The sequence below is a fragment of the Rhinoderma darwinii genome, chromosome 10 (assembly GCF_050947455.1).
Source record: "Rhinoderma darwinii isolate aRhiDar2 chromosome 10, aRhiDar2.hap1, whole genome shotgun sequence".
Lineage (NCBI taxonomy): Eukaryota > Metazoa > Chordata > Amphibia > Anura > Rhinodermatidae > Rhinoderma > Rhinoderma darwinii.
This window is the reverse complement of record NC_134696.1, coordinates 26,705,216-26,724,486: the sequence shown is the minus strand read 5'-3', so window position 1 is coordinate 26,724,486 and position 19,271 is coordinate 26,705,216. Positions and strand designations below refer to the sequence as shown.

The 19,271-nt window shown below is 40.2% G+C and overlaps 1 protein-coding gene across 2 annotated transcripts in view; it reads right to left on the bottom strand.

Annotated features, from left to right (window-relative positions):
* Positions 1-11,908: 11,908 nt before the first annotated feature.
* TMEM240 (transmembrane protein 240) overlaps positions 11,909-19,271 on the bottom strand; it is a 50,735-nt gene continuing 43,372 nt past the window's right edge. For both annotated transcript variants that reach the window (XM_075839605.1, XM_075839607.1), the window contains exon 4: positions 11,909-18,028. In XM_075839605.1, the coding sequence (XP_075695720.1) occupies positions 17,880-18,028 (149 nt within the window). In that variant the 3' untranslated portion in view covers positions 11,909-17,879. The remainder of the gene's footprint in view (positions 18,029-19,271) is intronic.

Below are 19,271 nucleotides of genomic sequence, written 5' to 3'. Positions count from 1 at the left end.
ATAATGATTGTCTATATAAAGTGGAGGTACCCAACAAGTGTGGTAAAATGTCATATTAACCCCAAACCATTTAGATCTTCAGATTACAATATAATAAACCAGAAGCAACAATAAAACCACAAACATCCAAAGAGCAAAAACCTCTTTTTATTACGGTCACATTTCCACGTGGTTTTGTTTAAACAATAGTTTCGGGCAAATTCTTACAGTATTGATGTTTTTCCTGCCACACTTCTTCCTGTGCCCGCTTCCTTTCCACATTTACGGTGCCACTGGATCAGAATAGAAGGACACACATGTTCATCAATAACTTTAGAGGGACAATAAAGTTCAATGAGTAAGAAGTGTCACACTTTCCATTTCTGATGTAAAACAACAGCCATTTGTAAAGTGCTGTTCTTGGAAATCCCGCTCGTGTTGGTTCACTTTTAACCCTTTCCATCTCACATGTGATTAACCAAATTAAATGTTGGATATAAGAACATGCAGGTTAACCAATGGGACCTTTGCTTCTATTCCATTCACTTGGACTAACCAATATCAAGGCCTATATATCTAATTTTTTGCATTACATTAGGGCAATTTGCACCAGATCATTACATTTATTAACAGCCATTTGCTAGTAAAACTCATGAAGGTGAATGTATTGTATAGGAAATTATTAGGGTGCCGACACACAATTTGTGGTTTAGGGAATTTGCATAAAATAACCGTAGAAGGTAAAAAAAAAAATGCCATAATACTAATTATAATGTATTCAATTAAACAAAAAATTTACTTGTTAGGACAGTTCTGCTTAAAGGAACTTTCCAGGCAAAATTGATACACTGTGGAATGCCTAGTGCAGGGCCTGAGGGGGCGGAGCATGACACAGGCATCCTCTCTTTGGTGTTCTTTGAATCTGTGTGTTATGCACCGCCCCCTCAGGCCCTGTACAGGCATAATACAGTGTATCGTTTTTTTTCTGGAGTCTTCCTTTAAGGGTTGTGTGATTCTTGTTGGATTTTTTTGTCGCTAAACGTACAAAATAAAGAGCCTCCTCTCTTTTCTGTAGTTTTTGTATTTGGTGTAATATGGTGATGATCCTCAACTGTCCTCAATGTATGCTCAGACCAACTGTTAAGCCCCTTAAAGGGGTTTTCCCATCCGAGACATTTATGACATATCCACAGGATATGTCATAAATGTCAGATAGAGGCAGGTCCGACCTCTGGGACCCGCACCTATCTCTAGAACAGGGGCCCCCTAAACCCCATTCTACCGCTCTGTGTTGTGGCTGAAGCGTGTGACTTCCAAACTTGAATTACTGAAACAGCATAACTCGCTGAGCTACGCTGTTTCCGTAACTCCAATAGTAGTGAATGGCAGTTACAGAAGCAGCGAAGCATGCGAGCTACACGGTTTCTGTAACTACCATTCAGTTCAATGGGACTTACGGAGCTACTCAGCGACCTACGCGGTTTCTGTAATTCATGGTCAGAAATCACACGATTGAGCCACAACACCGAGCAGTAGAGCGGGGTTTAGGGGGCCCCGTTCTAGAGATAGGTGCAGGTCCCAGAGTTGGGATCCGCATCTATCTGACATTTATGACATATCTTGTAGATATGTCATAAATGTCTCTTATTGGAAAAACCCTTTAACTGGAAAATTATTCATACCATTCACCAAGGTCATAGGTACCGTTTCCTTTCCTGATGGGTGGTGTGATCATTTGCAGTAAGGCTTCCCTCCTCAACGCCAAAACATTAGGAAAAAGAAAAAGGTTAGCAGGTAGGAGGTCACTCCATCGTACTTTGGGGGAATAGGGAGGCATTTGCTATCTCCAGACCCTCTTTTACCAAGAAGCGGAGGTGAAGTGGTGGAAACCAATACCTAAGGCTGTCCCATTTTGATTTTGGCTGTGGTGCATAGTAAAATACTACATGGAATTTGCTAAACACTATATCAATAAATGCATTCACAAAAATGCAGCAGTCTATCCATACATGGTTGATCCAGAATAATATGCAAAAAAAAAACAGAGGTCGTAACTGAAAGGAAAACTCAACCCATGAGTCTGTTTCTCGATTTTCTGCTCCGAGGAGCTTTCATCAGCGGCCATATTGGCTAAGTAGACATTATAATACATATCATCAGTAAAAGACATTCTATCCATTGCTTTTGTACAATTCGTCTCACAGTATTTTCCTTTAAAAAAAACATCTCATATAAAAAAGAAAAACTTAAAAGTCAAATATTATAATAAACAGATTTATTCTATAAAGTGCCATTATGCTCATGCCACAGAGCGCTCTATATTTTCCCTAGAAAAAATAATGAATTTTCACTTGACAGGTGATTCAGGTTACCCAAGCTGCCTACAAGTTGCCAAGTTCACAGGGAGCTTAAAGGGGTTGTCCAGGATTAGGAAAAAGGGTCTGTTTTTTTGTTTGTTTTTTCCCATAAACAGCGCCATGCTTGTCCATGGCTAAGTCTGGTTTTGCAGCTCATCACTATCTAAGTGAATTGGGTCAAGCTGCAATATCAGACTCAACCCACAGACAAGTGTGGCGCGTTTCTGGAAAAAAACAGACTTTTTTTTCTAATCCTGTTGCTGAAAACCCCAGGGAGAAATGTGGTATTACACAGCGCACGTTCAAGTGACCGAGCAGCCATGTAGTACCTGTCATGTTTATTCTGCTAGAGCGAAAGCAGTGTGAACCAAAAGGTAATTTATTTTCTACGTCGTCTCCGTTAAGTTAGACCCGAAGCCTGCAGCATCTCTACTCCTGTGTTCTTATGATAACACTTCCTGCCTGTGCACAGTCCTTATTCAGCCTTGTCATAGGGAACCTGTGTGGTCTACATCAATGTCCACACATACTAACTTTTTATGTGTTACCTTGCTTTTTGGAGGGGCTGCCATTGGAATATTGGATTGTAAGAGGTATGATTAACTTATAGCACCCATACCTTGTGCCAGGTTTACATTCCTTATACTATCACATATCGCGAGATAAAACTGGACTCCTATCCTTTCATCTAGGCCCATCTTTCAAGGATTGGAAGCACTGGTGACACTATGATCATGTTGAATGCCATTTCTCAGGTAGTCAGACATTCTCATCTGACCAGATGCGATATAAAACGCTGAACCCCAACTGATCAAAAACTGAATTTCCACTGGGCCACCAGTGATCAGCCATTGTATATAGAGAGCTGAATTTACCTCATACCACAAGTTGATGGTGTAAATGTAGTACAGGCCACTAGTAAAGAGACACCAAATGTGCCACTGGGGATTGGATGGTGATTATGGCACTGAGCAGTATACTGACCTAGAACCAACAGCAACATACGTACATCCCTACTACCTGATTGGGCATGGTCAGGTCTTGTCTATATATCTATGCTTTATGTCTAAGATGTGTCTGCTCAGCGGCCAGTGGAATACATGGAAGAGAGGAGACCCCGTAGCAAAGATCAAAGTGAGCCCCCCCCCCCCCATTATGGTGCCAGAATTTGCCACCCAGGACAGGACTAAGTGTTTGTTTTCCCCTACACGCCCTTTCCACCACGTGTGTGCCAGCTTCTGCACAGGTTCTTGCCACCCGGTAGCAAAGGGGGTGGGAACAACCAGGGTCAGGTCCTCTCTCTTTTTAAGGACCACATATCAGCCGCATGGTCTGCCTGTATAGCATGTACGCCTTTGCCACTATACCCCGGTACAAATATTGCCCCAACCGTTTTAGACCCTGCTAGGTAAATCCAGATCTAAATTATGAGTCTCATAGACCAAAGGTTATGCCACTGGCCCTCAGACAGATATATTTTCAACATTTTCTGCTGACATCGTGGGAGAATTACTGAGCGTGTTGAGATGTTGAACAAAGAATTTCTTTGTGTCTTTAAGTAAGAGAAAGGAGCAGGAGGATTTCTGAAAGTATTTATGGATATGAATGGAGAAAACAAAACTATTAATGTTATAAAAACAGTGAATTAAAAGCTATGTAAACCTTCTAGTATTTTTTTTTATTATTAAATATATTTATTTTGTGCTTACATTTTTTTTCTAATTGCCTAAAAATGTTCTTTACTTTTTGTGATGTAGCTTCTATGCATGCACTATACATAGAAGCTGCATAGCCCCAATGTAAGACTGCTTAGCCCCACTGTAAGACTGCTGGACCGACGGATTGGCTGACAGCGACTCCTGTGTGTCTCTCCTAAGTCTATGGAGGGATCCGTGAAAACGTAACAAAATAGGACATGTTCTATTTTTCACCGGACCCTTCACACGGCCCATTGCAACAACGGCCGTGTGAACTTCCCCATTGAAATACATGCGTCCGTGTAACGGCCGTAGTTTTAACGGCCGTCACACGGACGTATTATGCGTTAGTTCGAAAAGGCCTAATACTGTTCAAATCTAAGTTTATTAACTTAGATGTGATCGGTATTAGGGTTATATTCAATGTTAGAGGCGCACAGGAGCCGCTGTCAGCTGAGCCGTCGGTCCAGCAGACTGACAGTTTCGGCTTAAGGTGGCCATACACATTAGATGTATGTTGGCTGTACCCACAGGGACTGGCCAACCATCTAATGTGTATGGCAGCGTCCCAACTCAGAGAAGGGTCGGGCACGTTGGATTTCAACATGCCCAATCCTTTTGTTTGCAAAGAGATAAGCCATTGGCAGCGGCTTTACTTATCCCTAATGAGAACACGTGCATGTGTATGTTGGGGTTGGGAGGAATAGCTGTCAGTCGAACGAGCTGACAGCTATCTGAAATGTATGGCCAGCCTTATAGCAGGGCTATGCAGCTTCTATGTACAGTGCATGCATAGAAGCTGCATCACAAAAAGTAAAGAACATTCCTAATAAAAGTCAATTAGAAAAATGTTAAGCACAAAATACATATATTTAATAATAGTAATAATACAAAATATGCTATAAAGGAATAACCGATATGCAAAGTTACCTTTGACCTTTTATTGTAGTCTATAGATTGCGGTAAAACAATTTATACTGTTGCTTTGCCCTATTTTAGATCATAGACGGCAGAAAAAGACCACAGAGTCCATTTAGTCTGTCCTTATATTATTTCCTTTATTATTTTGATCTTAGGATAGATATACCATTAAATTCACTTACTGTTGATTTTTTAGCTACATCTGCTGGAAGTTTGTTAGCGATTCTATTAATAACTTTCAATTAGGAATTTGTTATTTAAAGGAAAACTTCATATTTGGGGGACAATTTACATTTTATCAATTTAATCTACAGTTAAATAAACTCTACATAAAATGTGCAGTAACTTCTTCATAACATTGTTTTCCTTCATCTTGTATTGAGTTACATCTTGTATTGAGCAGAGAGCAGTGCATTGTGGGAGCTCAGATATAATTGCATAGTTAGAGCTAAACTGTTAGATCACATGTCTGACAGCGAAATGGAGGTAAACTGTTGTCTGTTTCCAAGGGCAACCAACAGAACTCTGAAAGCATCTATAGATATGAGTGAAGATAACACAACTAACTGAATATTGTTATAAAAATTTTAAAATAAAGTAAATGCATACTGACCTTTTATTGTAGTGGAAAAGGGTTGTCTTGATGCAACAACCCCTTTAAAGAATAACTAATCGTTCAACAAACTTCTGACATGTTATAGTGACGTCAGAAGTTTTGATTGGTAGGGGTCCGAGCACTGAGACCCCCACCAATCGCTAAAATGAAGCGGCAGAAGTGCTTGTGTGAACGCTCAGCCGATTAGTTTCTGTTCGGCTTTTTCCGGAAATCAAGGTATCGGAGTACGGGTTCAATAGAATGTCTATGAGCCCGTACTCCGCTACATCGGCATTCCGGAAAAAGCTGAACAGAAACTATGTGGCTGAGCGCTCACACGGGCACTTCTGCCGTTTCGTTTTAGCGATTGGTGGGGGTCTTAGTGCTCGGACCGCCACCAATCAAAACTTCTATGTCACTATAACATGTCAGAAGTTTGTTGAACGTTTAGTTACATTTTAAGGTCCAACACTATGCTATATAATATATATATTTGTAAAGTAAGAACACATTTTTGGGTGTTATGTGGAGGTTGTGATGTATAGAATAGGCCGTCACCTTTGTTCAATGCTTCGTACTGAATTTTACATTTGTTTAGGACTTGTCGCTGTCAGTCAACTCAATATTACATTACTTCTAATCCATTATATAATTAGCCACCAAATTTGACTAATTAGTGAGTAATTACCTGACGAGAAGCCAGCTGCACTAACCTATGGCAATTTTGCTGTGAGCTAAACAGGGATATAGCAAGTGGAGCAGAATTAGGTAATGTTATGCTGCTGCCCTAAACTAAAACTGGGACATGGTAAACACAAGCAGATGTCTTTTTTAAGTAATCAGGAACACAGTAATAATCGGAGAGAAATAATGGAAGGTATTTACTGTAAAGTAGCAAGAATCTAACATGCTTGGAAACATTGAAATGCCGATTGAAAATCGATATAAAACTAATTCCACATTGCCTCTAGTGTATTACTATCATAGAAGAAGACCTCAGCAACACTGATCTGACAACCCGACTGACTTAACACCACCATACTTTATACTTCTGCATTCAGATCCTAACAATTATTATGGATCATCAGGCAAATTTTGGGGTTTCTACAGTCCCAAAAAAACAGACTGAGTTGAAAAATTTTACAAAATTGGAAAAATTTGCAATAACAAAAAAGTTATGTATGTGTCACCCACATTAGACTATACTACAAACTACCTAATAGCACTAAACTAGAAGGCGCAATTAGAAAATAGAGTCCTAGGTAATAAGCAAAGTAGTCCCTTCCCATTTGCCATTTCTAGTCAGCTTTTCTTATCATTTCAAAATCTCTGTTGTTTTAGTTTAGTGGAAGCGTTCATTGTAAATTCCCTGCTGGTTTAAGACAGTGAAGGGGTTAATTTTACATTGGTGGCAGTCTGGGACAGTGAATGGGTCAAAGTAAATTCAGGTCGTACCTGGGTTCCGGTCCTCGAGGGGCTCCCCAGGAGATAAGAGCCCGGTTTGCCACCCTCTAAAACTGGCCCTGGGTGCAATTTCGTCCACTAACGGGGGCTCCCAAAGCACATATCAGGGAAACCGAAAAAAGCTCGTCATAAATGCCACTCCCCTCTGTGAGCCCCCTCAGCCAATCAACAGAGGTGGGATGGGTCACATAAACCATTGTTAAAGGGGTTGTCCACTTTCATCAAATTACTGTTATTTTTTTGTATAATTAAAAGTTCTACAATTTTCCAATATATTGTCTGTATTAATTCCTCACAATTTTCAAAATCTCTGCTTGTTGTTATTCAGTAGGAACATTTACTGTCTACTTCCAGTGGATAAAATTCTGTCCTTGTCATGTGCTAAGTGCGCGGCTCGTTACCTGGTCATGTGATGGACACAGGTGCACGGCTCGTTACATGGTCATGTGATGGACACAGGTGCACGGCTCGTTAGTTATAGTATGTGTATCAGAGCTGTGTCTTCTAACGAGTTGTGCATCTGTGTGTCCATCACATGACCATGTAACGAGCCGCGCACCTATCACATGACCATGGACAGAATGTTATCCACTGGAAGTAAACAATGAATGTTCCTACTGAATGACAACAAGCAGAGATCTTAAAAGCTGTAAGCAATTAATACAAAAGGTATATTGGAAAATGTTATAACTTTTTATTATACAAAAAATAACATTAATTTGCTGAAAACGGGCAAACCCTTTAATTAACAGTCGGAGTTCTGTTTCTTAGGAATCTGGAGGACAGAGCTTGTTTCTTCCGTCCCCATAATTGCCACTTTGTTGGCTATTTATTCGGTACAATTGTGTTGTAACTGTTCAGCTTTGATACATTATTATTCAGATAAATATAAAGAGAACCCTTCCTGGTAACAGGGACCCTTTAAATGAAGAATCGGTCATTAATTTGTATTCTTGGGCAATCTTGACAGCCAGTTATGCTACAGTGAGAACCAAAGAGGCTAGAAATGACCACATTTTCAGACTGGAAGACAAAGCTCGATTTATGTGACTGTCTCACAGATCCATGAGAAGGTTCTGCTGGGACAACCTGTCACGTTATGTGACTTTATCACAGTGATATCAGAGAATCCAGCGATACCCGGGCTGGACCTCAAAAGTTGAAGTCCTTCCCTTCATGGAATCCTCATAGTGCAAAGAATACTAATGTGTACATTTGCCTATGTATTTTCATATGAATGGACAAATATCCACATCTAATCATTCGTCACCTGATCCCACCAGTCCCACGTAAATTACAGCGCACATATAATAATATTTTTTTGGTTACATGGGAACAAAAAACGTGGAATTCATTTAAATGGGAACTCCAGTAAAAAAAATGTAGACTCCCTAATGAATAATTTCAGTAAATTCTGTCTTAATCTCCACCCTGTATAGGCATCAAACGGGGTCGCTTTGTTTTTTCGAGTGCTAATCGTACTTTTCTAAGGGGGTTTTCCCATGAAGGACATTTATGACATATCCACAGGATATGTCATAAATGTCAGATAGCTGCGGGTCCCACCTTTGGGACCGGCACCCATCTCTAGAACTAGGCTCCCTAAACCCCGTTCTAGTTTTTTGTGCTCACGCTGCCTCCCGGCCACTTCCTGATTACATGGTCGGGAGTTACGGAAACAGCGTAACTCGCTGAGCTACGCTGTTTCTGTAACTCCCATAGTAGTGAATAGCAGTTATGGAAGCAGTGTAGCATGCGAGCTACGCTGTTTCCATACCTACGATTCAGTTCTATGGGAGTTACAGAAACAGCGTAGCTCAGCGAGTTACGCTGTTTCGGTGAACTCCCGACAGTGTAATCAGGAAGTGGCCGGGAGGCAGCGTGAGCACAAAAAACTAGAACGTGGATTAGGGGACCCTGTTCTAGAGATGGGTGCCGGTCCCAAAGGTGGGACCCGCAGCTATCTGACATTTATGACATATCCTGTGGATATGTCATAAATGTCCTTCATGGGAAAACTCCTTTAATGAAGTTGTCTGCTTTGGGCAATCCCTTTTTGTTAGTAGGGTTCCCTGACAATAAGCTGATCACAGGGTGTCCTGCTGCAGCGACCTTCAGCTGTAATCTGTGGCAGGACCTGGCAGCAATAGTTCAATTTCCCTACAGCGCTTCCAGAGGGGAAATTAAGCATTACACAGTTCTTATTGAAATCATTGTGCTGTCCATGCAATGCACATACATGGTGGGTCCTTCAGAATGAGAGACACTCTTTGCAGCCACTCTCTGCTTCAGCAAACATATAAGGGTCCTGAGCGTGGGACCTCCTTTATGTATATAGCATAGAGTATTTAATCATGTTTTTGTTTTTTAACTAAACAACCCCTTTAAAGGCTTAATAACTTATATGTGCTCAATTACAGGTGGATCCTGGGTGTCAGAGACACGCAGGACCCTCTGACACTGAAACCGTCAGGTCTGCGGGACTGATGGATTCAGGTCTTAGCGAAAGATACAGCTGCTCTGCATACAGAATACAAAGCAGCTGTATCTCAAAAAGTAAAATTAATTTTTTAATAAAAACTAATTTGAAAGTTGCACAAAACACACTGACATTTTGAAATAAAAAGAAAATCCTTTTCAAAGTTTTACTTAGCCTTTAAGCAGAGTCAGGTGATATATTCTGTGTAGCCTCACAGGTCGCACACTCATAAGGCAAGCATTGCCTGTGTCTTGATATTGCCGACATAGTCATTTGTGGTCTAAAAGTCCGCTTACGATGGGCTAGTAAGCGAGCGAACGAGTGTTCACATGAACGCTTGTTCCCGATCATTGCCCTGTGTAAACAGGGCAGCGATCAGTCGATGAAAGAGCAAACACTCGTTCAACATGGCTACACAGGATCCTACACTGCAAGCAACAAAAAATGAACAGTCCCTGAAATTAAACAAAAGTGTCCAAAAATAAACACCCACTAAAGGGTTATCAGTGAAGTCAATATTTCGGACATGACTGGGCCACATGTATAAAACTAGTTCAGAAAGGCCTGGAGTTATCCCCAAAAGCAGAAAATCAGATTCCAGATTAAATGGTTATTAGTGGGGTCATCTAGATTGGAATACCCAATACCCTACAATGGAATTCTTAGCCAAAGGGGAGAGAGGCTACAAAAAGCATCTTTGGAGGACCCAATATGTCACATCCAATAGATTCAATAGGACAGTGTGTAATGCTTCATTTCTACTGTGGTGGCGCATCAGGGAATTGAAACACTTTCTGCCGGGTCACCTCACAGATTACAGATGATGAATTTGGATCCCGGCAGAGGGACACCTTATGATCATCTTGTCACTGGGCACCCTTCTAACAAAAAAGAGATTTCCAAAATTTGATGGAAAAAAATGACTGATCATAACCCACCCTTGTTTCCCCGCATTGACTTCGATGGAACAGAAAAACAACCCGTTTCACTTAGTGCCCCCCAAAACAAACACAATAGTGATCATCTAGATCGGGATGGAATTCATAAGAGAACAACTTTTGTAAGGCTGGGTTCTTACGACCTATTTTCAGGCGTAAACGAGGCGTATTATGCCTCGATTTACGCCTGAAAATACGGCTCCAATACGTCGGCAAACATCTGCCCATTCATTTGAATGGGTTTGCCGACGTACTGTGCAGACGACCTGTCATTTTACACGTCGCTGTCAAAAGACGACGCGTATAATGACTGCCTCGTCAAAGAAGTGCAGGACACTTCTTTGGACGTAATTTGAGCCGTTTTTCATTGAATCCAATGAAGAACAGCTCCAAATTACGGCCATCAATGACACCTCGCAAAATGCGAGTACGAGCAATTACGTCTGAAATGCAGGAGCTGTTTTCTCCTGAAAACAGCTCCGTAATTTCAGCCGTAATGGTCGTTATCGTGTGCACATACCCTTAAGTTATTTTTTTGTTTTACTTTTATATTCTCGGTAGCATTGTGGGGTTTTCAGAATCTTGGAAAATCCCTATAAATCCAGCCATTTTATTTTTAGTAGATATGGAATATTTGTGATCTTGTACCAAAGTCTTTGAATGCCATAAAAGCACATTGCGATGCTGCTGGAAACGGCGGCACCTATCCAGAATAATAAAAAGTTTAGCGGCACTTGATGCAGCCACATGCCATATTTAAAGGGTTTTATTACTGGTGTAATTGGATAATACATATGCTGCAATGTTACCACTACCTAGTCACACCCCTTAAAAAAAATGTTAAACAGTCCGAGATGTGGGTACTCAATAGAAAAAATATGCCGCCGTGCTTTCTTAATATAAGACATGTATTGTATGCCATATTTTTCATGTGGTCGCACTATTTTTCTGGTGTACGGTGTTTGATACGTGAGCCCCAATATGTGTTAAGCCCCTTACACACCCCGTTTTTTCTCAATACTTTTTAAAAACGTTATTTTCCAAAAACTTACATTTTGGGAAATTTTCCCTGTTCCCATAAAAGTTACCACCGATGGAAGTGCATTCCTGATTGTAATGGCTTCCCAACGTGGATCTCGGACAAGGAAGAAGGGAAACATTAAATATTACCTAAGGAAATGTGAGGGTATGTGCACACACACTAATTACGTCCGTAATTGACGGACGTATTTCGGCCGCAAGTACCGGACCGAACACACTGCAGGGAGCCGGGCTCCTAGCATCATACTTATGTACGACGCTAGGAGTCCCTGCCTCGCTGCAGGACAACTGTCCCGTACTGTAATCATGTTTTCAGTACGGGACAGTTGTCCTGCAGCGAGGCAGGGACTCCTAGCGTCGTACATAAGTATGATGCTAGGAGCCCGGCTCCATGCACTGTGGTCGGTCCGGGACTTGCGGCCGAAATACGTCCGTCAATTACGGACGTAATTAGTGTGTGTGCACCTACACTTATGGAATATTTCCTTCTTCATTGTGCTGAGATCTGATGCTTCTTTCGATTCAAAAGACTTGGGGCGGGATATTGGATCTCCCAAACATGACTGGCAGGGGGTCTAGTTCCTATGGGACTCATTGGCATCAGTTTACAATAAGGCCCATTTCCCACCGCATTTTATTTATACACATTTTGGGAAAATATTTTTTTTAAAAACATATAGAAAGGTATTTTTGAAGTATCACATAGTTGACTATGGTCAAAGTGTTCCTTTTTTGACATGTTTTTTTTTTTAATTCTTTTTTTACTCATAAGTGATGCCTATTGTGTAAAGCTTTATGCTATTGTATAGAATATGCAATGTATAGAGATTAGTACATACGGTCTCCATTTATTCCCAGAAACAGCGCTCCTCTTGTCCATGGGCTGTGCTCGGTATTGCAGCTCATCACGATTCAAGTGAATTGGGCTGAACTGCAATACCAAACACAGCCCATGAATAAGAGTGGCGCTGTTCCTGGAAAAAGAATTGAAACAGACAATTTTTTTTCTAATCTCACATAACCCCTGTAATAGGATTGGCCGCTGAAGTGCTGCAGAATATGTTGTTATTTTATACATCAGATTATCATTATTCATTTGCAGCAGGTCTAGATAGAAACGGTAAGACGTGTCGTGTAAGAACATACGGCTAAACGTACCGCTGAAAAAAACCCTGTTATCTGGTCTTTGAGAAACCAATTATAGTTTCATAGGAATGCAGCAGAAATGCCTTCTCGTTGAGGACTGTGACTGGCTCTCACAATGCAGTGTGCAGTCCCTTACGTTGCACATAAGATGCGTATCATGATTGGCGGATACTGTTGTCATGGCAACACTGGCCCTGCTTCCTCTGCAGCTTGTGAAACATCCCTGGCGTTTTCTCAGAATATGCATGTTTAACTATAAATGATTCTGTATACCAACCTATATCTTATTAATACGATGTTACATATGTTACAGAGATATAGCAGAGCTGAATCAGTTTCTTAAAGGGGCATGCCTATCGTATGTTGTTATGGCATGTTGCTACGATATGCCATAACATTTTGAGCAATTGGGTTTTAACCTCTAGAACTCCGTCCGAGAATGAGAATTTAAGGACTCATGTCCTTTCGGCTTTTTTCCTGCACAGCGGTGCTCACATCCACCCATTGTGCAGTTCCCTGTATAGTGGATGGATGGCATCGCTACTGTACAGGGAAACACTATAAAGAAGCAGCAGCACTTAAAGAGGTTGGCCAATTTGGGAAACATACTTTCATATACCCTATTAGGGTATTCTGAGTTTATTGGTGGGGTGGGGGGGTCCCCTGTTCAGGATCCTCATCTCTTGACCAGAGTGGGTAACGGTTATAAAGAGCATCTCTTGGTCTGGAGGACCTGTCCTGTCCAGCATTACACAGACAACACATAGATATGAATTGGCACTGTGTAATGCTTACTTTCTCCTGTGGTGGCGCTGCAGGAAAATTGAACACTGCGATGGCCGGGGGTGCCAGCAGGGAAACACTTTGTGATCAGCTTATTCTCAAGGAACTTTCTAGTAAGTAGGCATTGTCCAAAGCCGCGAACCCCTTTAACTAACTGTACAGCTTCTTCATTCTGAGGATCAGTGGAGGTCCCGGTAATTGGGTCCCCACCAATCAGGAAGTGATCGCTTATCCTTGTGATATACCGTCACTTTTAATATTGGGAAGACCCCTTTCTTTTTTGCATTCAAATAAGGAGTCAGTCATTTAATACAGTACGAATGGCAACTTAAAGGACTAACATAGGCAGTTAGTCCAAATCCTTCGGAACAAATTTCACTATATTATATATTGATGAATTGGGTAAAAGTAAGGTGGCCAGGGATTATTACGTATGGCTCCTAGGAAACTACTGCTCAAATAGGAAGTGTTGACCTCACCCTCAAATGAATAAAAAGTTAAAGGCTACACTAGTAATTTTCTCTATGAGTGGGGAACTTTTATATATCCCACGTAACTGGGGTGGACAAGGAATGATCAGTGCAAAAGCTGCCAGCATGATCCCGGCGGTAGCAATGGATGTCATCATGACTTTTAGACTACTGCTTCTCCCCAGTGGCAATATGGCCGAATCAGTTGTCTAAGAATATGATGACGTTTGTAACCAGATGTCAGCACAGTCTAAATGAGCTGGATAGGCATATCTAGTGACATCACTCGCCAGCATCTGACCACCAACTGCATTCTGAAGCCATTGGGTTCAATGTTTTATAATGCTATGGGGAAGTTCAGAATAATGTCCCAGTCAGGAGACTGGACTCTCACTTTTAACTGATGACAAAAATGCATAATTTTATTTAAAAAAATATAAAAATATGGAAGACTATGATAGAACTCGAGAACATTTTGAGAATATTCCCAATATGTCATAAATAATTGCTAGAAGCAAAAAGAGCCCCAAAATATCTCATTAATGGTAATAAAAGCACCACTCATGACATATGATAGGGAAAGCATAAGAACCGTGTTCCGGCCTAACAACTACCAACTATATTTTGTGAAGCCCAGTAAATACAAACAAGGTCTAAGCTTTGGTTTCTTGTCAATCTCGAAGACCTTCCAGACCATGGGTGATAACCAGAGCTTTCTTAGGAGGCAAAACATGCTAGAAGCTCATTTCTATATACTTCTATTTACTCCTGAATAACGGCCTGGGTCAGGATACGGCTGAGGCTTGACAAGCTTGAGGTTCCCTACTGAACATTTTTAGGAAGAAACCTCCCAAAAATTTGAACCTAAGAAGTTTTGGAACCTCGTGGGAGTTTAGTCCTATATGCTCATAAGTAACAGCTCAGGCTTCGGTATGAGGCATAGGCTGGGCAAACTTGAAGGCATTCAACACCATGCATGGCAGACCAAAGCTTTTTCCAATGCAGAGTGCTTTCCTAACTTCATGCTTTGGTACACTTGCAATGAATTGTGATGCATCATATAGTCGTCTATATACCTACTGTCCTTAATTTGGTGAAAATCTTGATTTTTCCTTTATAAAAGTCCAATATCATTGTCAAGAGTATTTATTTAGGGTCCTCTGGTGGCATATAAGATGAATGTCATATCAGAGGTGTTGAAAATAAAGTGCTTTTAATGAAAAATAGCTTAAACGTATGCCTTGGCTTGGACTAAAATGCAATTATGTAAAAATCTTAGATTAGCAAATCTAAATATGGCTTCAGCTTTCACCCACAAAAAATATAATATATATCTTTTTTTTTTAGGACAGTTCTAAGCAAACAATAAACCGGTTGATGTACACTATGTCTATGCAATGGGACTATACAAATAAATATACATGTACGTACGTACATACAACGACGGCACGCCCGTTAGATGCAACCACAAGTAAACCTTTCAAAAAAATCTGAGCGCAATTATATACCCAGCTAAGTGACACCAACGAAACAGGAACTCATGAGGGATACCAAAATCAAAGACAAAAATCCTAAAAGAATGATCAGAATGTCAGAGAACTTTCATGCAAATCCTAGGGAGTTCTGCTACATTCTCATGCAGTTCCATTAACACCACCAATTCAGTATCATCTTCAGACCATTTTATATCCTCACAGGAAACAAATGCAAGAAACATACGTAAGGAATTAACACAAAATGAAAACATCTGTCAAAATCCATGTTTCCATTCAGATTTAATAATCACTGCATAGTTATAGATTGCACCCTATGGTTTCTGCTTAGAGAGGCCCGTCGGGTCCGGTAACTGATGCAGAAGCCAGATCAATGACCACGAATTCATCCATGAAAAACCATGGTGGCAGCCTTAGCAGACACAAGTTTAAAGATGCAGTCCACTCCTCAAATTATGTAAAGTAGAATAGTCGAATTCACAAAAGTGGCCAAAGAGCAATTCCAGTCACTATTGATATTGGTTGAGCAGGAAGCATTCATCAGTTAAAGGGGTTGTCTCATGAAGACAACCCCCATCCATAAGCCCTATTAGAGCATATGGACATCATAGAGGATGGGGGGTCCCACATTCAGGAACTCCCTCTATGAGCCAGAAGAGCGTCTCCTGCTCTGGTGGATCCGGATCCAGAAGAGGGGAAATGTCTGGCCACACGATGAAACAAACCTTGTTGTTTTTGTACTTTGTATGACCAGCTAAGAGCATTGGGGAAAGGGAATTGTATACAACTCTTTTATGGCTATATTAAAGTAGTCACATTTTAAGTATTGGCCTAATAAGCTAACAAGAATGTATTTATTCTGTAATGTTGCCCCCTATGGACAAAAATACAGATCTGAATGGTAGAAGAATGTGCTGACTGGAATTGTTCTTAGAAACAACATACAAAGTGCAAGTAAAAATTCAAGATTGAATACAATATCATAAGTAAAAAATTATTCAAAAAGTTGACTTACTGAAGTCCATTGTAATCTGTCAGATGACATGTTATCCCGTACTGCTCAAGGTGACTTTGTTCTTCAGATCATTTTCATTGCAACACATCCTAAGTGGGCACAGTGCATTACAAAATGTGGGTGCTATTACAATCAAAATTTCCATGCTACCGTGGACGTTTTTGGTTAATTCATGGAAATGAAGGGTCAGCAGCACCGAGCAGGTACAAGTATTGGTGGACCTCAGGTAAGTAACTTTTTGTGATCACTTTTTTTATGATATTCTATTTTAAATTAAATTTCCAGTTTTATGTAAAATTATCACTATCATAGGACTAGTGTTAACGTCAAACTTTCGGTGTAAAATCTACTAAAATTTAGTTTGCGGCTATAGAATGATTCTTTGTGATGTTATTTCTATAGAAACATTACAACAAAAATATATATTTTTTTTTTTTTTCGAACAAGTGAATGTCCACATAAAAAAATCCTGCCAACAAATTATCAAAAATGTGGATAAGGAAATTCACAAAGATTTCACGTGTAAATTTGGCTAAATCATAATTGTTTTTACAATCTGTTTTCCAAAATGTCCACTTTTGTGATTTCAGCTTAAACTTAATTTTAGAACAGAAAAGTTTTGGATTTTTAGATGCTGTTTTTGATTCTGTAATTTTTGATTTGGAAAATGACCTTCACGATAACAAAGACCACAGATAGTTGGAACTGGTAGACACTTTAACATTATCCACAAAGTTTTTTTTTTACATAGATATTTTTTAAACATAGAAAACTAGTTGATTCCACAACTAAGAATGTGCTCAGGGACAAAATAAGTGTGATCTGTAAAAAATACTACTTTCGTCTTGTAATATAAGTGGAGCTGCACTTTTAAAAAGCTGCTTTAGGTTCTGCTCACAAGCAAACAGTAGGACAAGGTCTATGGAAATGAACAGGTCAATGAGGACCATAGTGTTACTTGATACTATTGTCCTCATTGGGCGTTCCTAGATTTGGCACAAAAATAGACACATCAATTCACCTACAAACCAGTGACTGTAAGGACGAGTTATGGTTTTTCCTTGTAGTGCCCATACCAGATCTTACAATTAATGACAATTAGCAATAAATGACACTCAACTCCTCCACTCCCCCAACACTACACACACAAAAGATAGAGAAAGTCTTGAGGTTTCCACACCTTGCACTTTTGAAAGTATCAATATCACGTCTTTTTATAATTTCTGTTTTTCTTGTTTTTACATATTTACAGAAGTTCAACGCTAAAATCAGATGCCCCAAGACATGTACCAAGGTCCGACTTTTCCCTTGCACTCTAAGTTGAGTCCTTCCCCTACCAGATAAGGGCAGGAGCAGAAGGCGTGAAGGAAATAAAACTGGTTTCCTACTGTCTTCCCGTTTCGGAAAATGAATTCACTGGTATTTGCTTTTCTTTTTCCTCAATAGGAAAGAAGAATTCTACATCCCCTGTATGTCGAGGATACTGTCTGTAGATAGCCCCTCAGAGATGCCGAGGACTTGGATGGCCATTATGATACAGCTTCTGCTTGATGTGAACCATGTTTCCACTGGTGTCGTCGTACTGCCGCGGGTGACGTTTTCGAAAATCCCTTAAGTTGCAAAACTTGGGAATCCACGACCAAGAGTTGTCTGTGAAGAAGAAAACAAATTGAAGCACTTTAGTCAATATCCTTAATTAGATACATTTCCAAAAATGTTAGGTTTTTTTCGGCACCAAGAGAAAACCCATGTCATTGGAAAAGACAATAATTCTTGAAAGAATTAAAGGGAGGACAGGATATCTATGAACAAGATGGATGGATACAATCACATAAACTTAAATACGGTTTGCCGTTGCGAAGCTTGAAAGTCCAAACAGAAGATGGAATACTCTTGGGAGACACTACCATATGATCCCAACTACCAAATCGAGTCAACATCATCTTGAATATTTTAGTCATTGAATCACAGTTGGGAAGAAAAGTCTACCACTAAATAAGGGATCATTAGGACCGGACATCAGTCAAAGGATATTACTGTTCACTGGTGCGAATAAAAGGAGGAGCCTTGACAACTTCCCATTCTCTTAAAAAATGAGTGGGTTGTCATTCTAGGAAAATTAAATACTATAATATGTATGAGAACAAGTATATTTGGAGTTGTTTCATCAGCGGGTCTGGCTCCCGGAACCACAGTAAACCGATGATTTTGCCAGGGGAAGCCTTGTCATCTGTATTACAGATGAATGGCCTTCCATGTAATACATTGACCGCTTTAGTCCGCCAGCATGGGTGCCACTCTTAAGAAGTGTCTCTCAATTCTGGCTCATAGATGGGGGATCCCGAGCTATGACATCCATATGCCCTAATAGAGCAAATAGACAGGAATTGCCCTCATGAGATAACTCCGTTAAAATGGCTGTACAGTTAAGTCAGGGATATAGCAATAGGGGAATTGTGTACCACAGGAATCTCGGTGCCTCTGGTTACGTTCTGCACACAAAATAAAAGCGTAATGAACAAACTATCTTCATCTACTCCCATGAGAATACAAAATGCTATTTTCCTTGGACAAGTAATGCAGGTCCTGGAGCATTGGTTCTGTAGGAAGCCTCCATTCTGTCTTTCCCACGTAATTATTTCTGACTCTTAGAAGACTTCCATGATTTGGTGTTTCAAACATATCTCTTTAAAGATCTGAAGCCTTTGGACCAACAATTTACTTCCGCGGTAATAAGAATAAATGTCATTCTTCCAAGTTTAAAGTGGTTTTAAAGCAATTATCCTTATCTCAAAGAAAGAATAATGGAGATTCCTCCTTGGAAATTGTAGAGGTTAATGACCTTGACATAAGATCTGTTACTTTGTGGTCTAGATACTTTAGTTTTGTTAAA